Below are 8,367 nucleotides of genomic sequence, written 5' to 3' on the forward strand. Positions count from 1 at the left end.
TTGCTGGATGCACAACCCTCTTCTAGAATCTCACTCAAATGGTTGTTTTTCATGAAGCCAATAACGGTGCATCAACAGACTAACTGACCCAGCAGGGATCTACACGGCTTAATAAATTTAATTGACACCCAAAACAATTCAACAGGACGAATGACCTCCTTTCTGATCTTTTGGGATCTACAGACAGTCACTTCTCTGCAGTTTTCATTGAATACCCATCACAATTTGGAATTCAAGCTGATTTATCTCCTGCTGAAACTGGAGGAGACATACTTCCACAAGACAAACTAAAAGGTCAATTGGAGTCTGCCAGATGGAGCTGAAATGTGCAAAGTTAACATCGCAGCAGCAACCGATTTCCATCCCCTGCCATAAACACATGTGCATTCATGCACAAGCACAGACTAGCGTACTTTACTTTAAAATAAAACAAGTTGAGTATGTGCTATTGTCCAGCCATGAAGAATTGTATTAATCAAAATTAGTTTTACTTCTTTGAACAATTAATCAGCAATTTTATGGGTCAAAACCAAGTATCTTATACAGCTGCATCTGTACAAATACAATATTTCCTCACAGTCTCTAGTGGCAAGCTTGCCTTCAATAACCTGACAATAGTGACCCAGGGTATTTTGAAGGAAAGATATTAACATAGAGGGAACACAAGCAGATTTTTAGTTTTAAATCAGTTATTTGAAAATAATCTGTTTCCATCCATGCAAACAATGAAATGCTGCTTTACAAACGGTCTCAGGACACATTTGCTATTGATTTGTGAACGCGGTAATATTTTTGCCTCCGAATCAGATGCCCAGGTCAACGTTATTATACTTCGATAAAGTGCTAGAGCAACTCAGCAGGTCAGACAGTCAGTGCAGAGAACGGACTGGCAACGTTTTGGATTGGTACTCTTCTTCAAACTGATTATCGTTGGGGGAGAAAGCTGGTAAAAGAGGTGCAGACGGGACAAAGCGGGACAGGTGATAGGCAAATACAGATGAAGTTTTGATTGACAGGTGGGTGGAATCAGTGGTAAAGGCAAGACATTAAAAGGAGACCAAGTTGTATTAGGCAAGGAGAAAAGAGGAATGCAACATAAAGCCAAAGGTGGGGTTATAGGTGGAAGGGGAATGATGGGGGGAGGAGGGTGGATTAAGAGTAAATGAGGGACTTGGGGGATGGGAGACTATTGTCTGAAAGTAGTGATAGGAGGAAGGTGTGACTGAATTGTGGGAGACCAGGCACCCATTTAGCTCAACACTTGCACTCTGTCCATCCAGGCTTGCTGGATTACCTGGTTGCCAACCGTTTTAACTTACTTTCACAATCTCATGCCACCATTTGTATCCTTGGCCTCCACCATTGCCAGAACAAGGGCACACAAACACTGAAGGAAGAGCACCTCATATTCCACTTGGATAGCTTACAACCTAATGGTATGAATGTTAAATTCTCCATTTTAATATAATGCCTCATAACCTCTCTCTTCTGTCACATTCAATCCCTCTTCAGTCACATTGCTCCTTTCCCCTCCTTGGTACACTCCTCTCCATTAGCAAGACCCATATGTCGCTTTTATTTCATCCTCTTTTACCTGCCGTCACATTCCTCGTATCCCTCCCTTTACCTTTATATTTCACTCCTCTTCCCTCATAATCTGAAACACTTGTGTTTTCTATTACACCACGAGCTTTTGACATTTATTCTACACATCTGCCAATCAAATACTCCTCACCTGCATCCACCTATCACCTGCCAGGCTTTGTCTCTCTGCAACTCTCTTCCAGCTTTTTCCCCACCCTACTGCAACCCGTCTGTCTGAAGAGTCCCAATCCGAACGTTGTCTGTCTATTCCCTTCGCAAATGCTGCCTGATTCGCTGGGTTTCCTGCAGCACTTAATGTTTTGCACAACATTCCAGAATCTGGGTCTCCATAATTAAAATACAGTCTGGCATTATACCTCAGTCTTCACTGTAAAAGTACAAGGTCACTGAAGAACATGGTAACGTGACGTCTCAGAAGGGACCCTTCTTCAGAGTCGACCCGAAACATCACCTATCCATGTTCCCCAGAAATACTTCCTGACTTGCTGAGTTACTTCAGCAATGTGTATTAACCAGCATCTACATGTTTCTATTACATGTTACTTGTTTCTGCATACTGGCTCAGTAATAGACCCAATAGAGATTCCATAAGGCTGTGAATTAGAAGTCACCCAATATCAACTACTAACAAGAATCCCAAGTCAACCATACAGTACTTTGTTTCAAAACTTCACATTTAATTAGACCAAAGAAGGTGGAAAAAATGTTTTTACAACCATGATCGAATCTAAATTTTTCCCTTACAAAAACATAATTGCAATCGATTTAAGGCATGAAGCATAAGACACTTTATGCCTTAAGTACTTATTAGTAAAAAAAAATTATCAAAGAATCTGTCAGGAGTACCTAGAAATATAATTCTTAAGTATGAAGTGTGTTCCTCATAAATATCTGGAAACTTGAGCCTCAAATGGAAGACCAACCAAATAACTCTTTGACAGCCAACACAGAACCATATATATCAACCAGTCTCTACCAACACCATCTTTATGCATGTCCCACCCTACCAGCACAAATACAGATCAAATTTGTCTTTGCTCACTTTGACTAAACCCAAGAATGTTAAAGGCTGCAAAAATAAAATGTAATAAGGTGGCTTGGTCCTATCATTGAAAGAGTGGCCACCGTCTCTGCAACAGTATTCAACGCTCTCCTTGCATCCCCAAATTCTACCCAATATAATCTTTAAATCATTTTGGAAATTGTGCTAATTCTTTCCTAATGCCTCATTCTTGTAATCCGTAATACCTCTTCTCACCATCTCTGTATGTTCAAATTCTCATAACACACCAAATTTCAATTACACCTATTTAAATACTTTTTGAACATCATTAAAACTTATGTTTGGTCTTATATCCTTCACTCTTTGGCTACAATGGATACAATCTATGTTAGGTTGCAGAAACTTCTGCCGTTTGAATCCGTTTGTAAAGATCACCCAACACCAACCTCTCTCCTGTTACTTATACACTTTTAAAAACCTTTCATCAAGATCTTCCTACAATAACCCTTTCTAACTCTTCAGCTTCTTCTTGCCAATTCCCTTTAATTGTGCAAAGCTTTTGGCACATTCTCCAATTAAAAAGAAACTGCATGCAATTTGTTGATCTTGTGAAAATGAATAGACCCATTATGATCACCAGTCCATCACCCAGACAAGATTTCCCACCATAGACTCCATCTATAGTTCACACTGCCTCCAAAAAAACAGCCATCATAATCAAATACGTTCCACCCCAGTCTTTCCTTCATCCTCTATCTGTCCAGCAGAAAGGTACAGAAGTTTGAAAGCACGCACCAGACTCAGCTTCTTCCCCTCTTATCAGGCTTCTTTAACAGTCCTTCCATAAGCCAGGGTGATTCACACTACCCCATTGAGGACATTGGATTTGGTCAATGGAACTGATGTGCTTGAGAGCCGACAACTATATCCTGCACTCTTCCCCTTTGCACCATGTATTGCACTAGAGTTTGACTTGATTGCATTATGTATGGTATAACTGATCTGTTTAGCTAGCATGCAAAACAAAGCTTTTCAGTGTACCTCAGTACATGTGACAATAATAAACCAAACATGTCAAACACATCTGTACTTCACTACACATCCCAACAGTACACAGGCTATGACAAATGTGAACCAATTTTAACAACCCCCTTTATTGGGGGTACAATGAAATAAACAGAATCCATCAGGTTGATTGATTGAAAGACACAGTAGGAAAACAGGCCCTTCGATCCACGCCAACCATCGATCACCAATAAACTAAAAACTGTTACACAAAAAAGCTGGAGAAACTCAGCGGGTGCAGCAGCATCTATGGAGCGAAGGAAATAGGCAAAGTTTCGGGCCGAAACCCTTCTTCAGACTGATCGGGGGCGGGGGTGGGTGGGGACAAGAAAGGGAAAAGGAGGAGTAGCCCGAAGGCTGGGAGGAGACAGCAAGGACTAACAAAATTGGGAGAATTGCACGGACCCCAACTAAAAACTGTTCCTATGTTATCGCACGTTTGCATCAATTCCCGACACACTGGGGGAATTTTACAGAAGCCAATTATCCCACAAACCCAAACGTCGTTGGGACGTGGGAGGAAGACAGACGCCGGCGGGGTAAATACACGCAGTAACACGGAGAGCCTGCAAGCTCCACAGCAACAGCACCCGAGGCGTGGATCGAACCACAGTCTCTAGCGCGGAGGCAGCAGCTCAGTGCGTACTATTGGGAGTCTCGGCAAGAATTGGTTTGCTTTTTAATTTGTTGTCACATGTACCAAGCTACAGTAAAAAGCTATGCAATGCAGTCAGTAAAATCAGCGGATAGATTAACCATGACCCGCTGAGTTACTCCAGGATTGTTTGTGTTCGGTGTAAACCAGCGTTTGCTGTTCCTTCCTAACAAGGTTACAATCAAGGCGTACGCCCCTGCTTGCGACTTGTTCCAGGGGGTCTTTAATGCCAAGGAGAAGAAGGGAATGCATTCAGCAACAGGTTTTACTTGCAAGAGGAGGCTGGCCAGCTCCACACCGACCTGCAGTCATGGCGGCGCAGTGGAGGCCGCGCAACCATGGCAACCGGACCCGCCGCCCGACGCGGCCCCTCCCCCGCCCCCGCCCCGCACCCACCCAAACCCTAGACTAGACGTTCAATGCACCACTCTCGCAACAAGTTTCTGGCAGGTTTTGTGCTGATGCATGTTCCGTGAAAGCTACTATCGCCGCCTCGTCGCTGCATTGTAACGTACGAGGCGTGCAAAAAATATTTGCAGAGAAAAAGTTTAGAACAAAAGTCCCTGAAAAAGTTGCATTTGTTCAGTTAAATAAATGTTTAAAAGGTTTCAACGCTGGTTGCAACCTTCTTTAATTAAAGGGCAATAGGTGTATGATAATAAAAAAGGCTTTTAGGATTACGTTTCCGATCATTTCCACTGAAGACAATTACGTGGGCTCATCCCGGCTCCAACTTTGCAAGACTTTGTGACCACCCCCACTCGGGGGAGTTAGCAGTGGGGGTGCAACACACGGCGCTGCCCTGCATACCAATGATGGCTTCACCCTTCACCGCTTTGCTTTCTTTAATCGGGGTGGGACACCCAGCTACATTCTTCGTGAAACATCTGCAACCATCCTACTTCTAATAAAGATTTTTAATATTTAAAAACATTTCACTACCAGAAGACCGATGTAGATTCATGGGAATCACAGAACAACCAGACACTAAGGGCAGCGGCAGCGGCAGCGTCTCCAGGGGTTTTCCTGGAGTGGCGGCGCTACCTCTATGCCCCCAGCGCCGGCAGGCTTGGGGAGGGGAGGGGGTTCAACAGGTACTGTAGCCGCTGGCGGAAACTTCTCGCTGCACTTGCTTAACCTTTGCGACAAGTTTAAATTCCATACGCCTGCTCGAATGCAATCGCTCCAGTGAAGGTACGCGAGGTTACACATACCGCGCAAAGTTCACACTTGCAATCCTCTCTACAGCTCAGAAAGTAGCGTCCTCGAGTAAAATAAAAATCATATGTATCCATACTTACATTATTTTATCTGAAGGTTGTAACTGATGGTGCATAGCAAGAGAAAACCCAAACAGGCTGGACGGTTCTCCGATTTTTTTCATGACATTTTGCGTATCCAAATTAAAAGCTAAAGTCCATTCCTTGAGGGAAAACAAAGACAGGTAGATAAGAAGCCACTGCTCTGCGGCCGCCATATCAGAAAATGCTCCTAACGTTATGTTCCCTGTCTGACTCTTATTCTGAGTAGCCGCCTTGTGTGGCAAATCATATTATAAAGTGACGGTGACGCCTCGCCCCGCCTCTCTCTCGCTCTCTGTGCCACTATCAACGCCAAAGATCCTATAGCAGAGCTCTGCTGTCGGATCTTTGATCAACGCCTCACACACTTCAATAAAGAGGAAGTAACCCGACCCCAATCCGCAGCTTCAGTCCCTCCAACCCAGCTCGGCCCAACTCGGCTTTCTCCTCTTAATAACGCCGCACAAACTTGTCCCATTCCAACAAAACAAGAACTTCGAACTCAGCTAATCACGAAAACCATGCAAGTGTATGTTTTAAGTGACTTACCTTAGCAGTGCTTTCGTGAGAACCATTGCGTTATTGCTGGTAATCAATGCAAATCTGTTATCAGCCACTGTTTCTTATGATAATAACAATAGTATTGGTGCGGTTCATGTTAGACATACATTCAATATTGGATCTGCAATTCTCAGATGAACCATACAAAGGGAATGATGGAAGAAGAAGGCAAGGAAATAGATGGCCAAACTGTTATCCATTTGCTATTATCCAAAATGAATCAAGTTGCTTTATTTTCAAGATGAACAAAACAACTCTCTACACTTTCCTTGGATTGAGTATTCAATTTAGGTGATCAAAATATTAGAATGCACTGCCCTTTAAATGAAAATAATGTTATTTGCATATTGGTAAGGTACTAGCTGAGTGGGAAAGATGGGAGAAGAGTTTATAAAAGGGATGAAACAATAGAGACTAAATTTAGGTGAAAGTTTTGTCAATCAATCATTCGGAAATACACCAATAAATGCAAATCTGAACGAAATTTTGTTGCATCTGGCTCCCCGTGCGACATAAAATAACAAAAGGATAAAATAGATAAAAAGATAAAATGGATAAAAAAATAAAATAGATCACAATGGCAGCACATTACATGGAATTCAAGAGTCTGATGGCTCGGGGGAAGAAGCTGTTGCAAACCTGGCCGTTCTGCTCCTTATACTACGATACCTTTTGCCCGAGGGCAGCAGAGTGAACAGTCCATGATGGAGATGTGTGGGGTCCTTTATTATACTGTTGGCCTTAGACAAGCAACGTTTGCAAGCAATGTCCCTGATTGAAGGTCCGATGATTTTTTCAGCGGTCCTCACCATTCTCTGCATGGACTTCCAGTCGGAGGCTTTACAGTCCCCAAACCAGACAGAGATGCAGCTGGTCAAAATGCTCTCTATGGTGCCCCTGTAGAAAAGTGGTGAGGACATAGAAACATAGAAAATAGATGTAGGAGTAGGCCATTCGGCCCTTTGAGCCTGCACCGCCATTCAATATGATCATGGCTGATCATCCAACTCAGTATCCTGTACCTGCCTACTCTCCATACCCCCTGATCCCTTTCGCCACAAGGGCCACATCTAACTCCCTCTTAAATATAGCCAATGAATGGGATGGGGGAGGTGAGCTCTTCTCATCCAGCGCAGAAAGTGCAACCGCTGCTGTGCTCTCTTAACTAATGATGTGATGTTTTGTGACCAGGTCAGACTGTTCGTGATCTCCACCCCCAGGAACTTAGTGCTACTGGCCAACTTTACATCGATGTCATTAATGTGAAGTGGTGTGTGACTGTGCCATTTTTTCCTGAAGTCAACGATGACCTCCTTTGTTTTACATGCAAGTAAATGTAAGGTCTGCCTAATATGGAGAATTGAGCAGTGGTTGAGACTAATGATGTGAAGGTAGAATCCACAAGACCCCAGTCAATATCAAATCCTAAAATTCACACTCTTTCCTTCAACTTAACACATGAGGCTATGTTGGCTACCTTGCTCCCAAAATACACGCTGGCAACGATCACCCAAGCATTTTGTAGGACAATTACAAACATAATTTGCACTTTCATCCAATATGGGATCGAGAATAACTGCAGGCAAACAAACATGGGCAAGCCAATGCTAGTTATGGGTAGGGGCATTGCTGTCACAAAATGCTGGCAAGGGAGAGGTGATTGAAGAAAGTATTTACTTATTGATTTATATGCTCACGACTGTACGGACAAATTCAGCTCTTATTCCATGTACATGTTTGCCCATGACTATGGGTGTTATCTGTGTGGAGTTTGTACATTCTCCCTGTAACCGCGTGGGTTTGCTCCAGTATCCAGGATACTGAGTTGGATGATCAGCCATGATCATATTGAATGGTGGTGCAGGCTCGAAGGGCTGAATGGCCTACGCTGCACTCCCTCAATAGGAAGAATGTCCTTCCTCAAATTTGGAGACCAAATACTCCAGGTGTGGTCTCACTAGGGCCCTGTACAACGGCAGAAGAACCTCTTTGCTCCTATACTCAACTCCTCTTGTTATGAAGGCCAACATGCCATTAGCTTTCTTCACTGCCTGCTGTACCTGTATGCTTACTTTCATTGACCCCCAGATCCCATTATACTTCCCCTTTTCCCAACTTGACACCATTTAGATCATAATCTGCTTTCCTGTTTTTGCCACCAACATGGATAACCTTAC

General features: G+C 43.3%; 1 protein-coding gene across 2 annotated transcripts in view; it reads right to left on the reverse strand.

Moving 5' to 3' along the window:
* Window positions 1-5,901, reverse strand: part of LOC129698747 (integrin alpha-6-like) — a 71,189-nt gene extending 65,288 nt beyond the window's left edge. Inside the window, exon 1 of one of the 2 annotated variants that reach the window (XM_055637974.1) lies at window positions 5,630-5,901. In XM_055637974.1, the coding sequence (XP_055493949.1) occupies window positions 5,630-5,805 (176 nt within the window). In that variant the 5' untranslated portion in view covers window positions 5,806-5,901. The remainder of the gene's footprint in view (window positions 1-5,629) is intronic. The other variant, XM_055637975.1, reaches the window with a different exon arrangement.
* Window positions 5,902-8,367: the final 2,466 nt, after the last annotated feature.

This window comes from Leucoraja erinacea, chromosome 7, assembly GCF_028641065.1.
Source record: "Leucoraja erinacea ecotype New England chromosome 7, Leri_hhj_1, whole genome shotgun sequence".
Lineage (NCBI taxonomy): Eukaryota > Metazoa > Chordata > Chondrichthyes > Rajiformes > Rajidae > Leucoraja > Leucoraja erinaceus.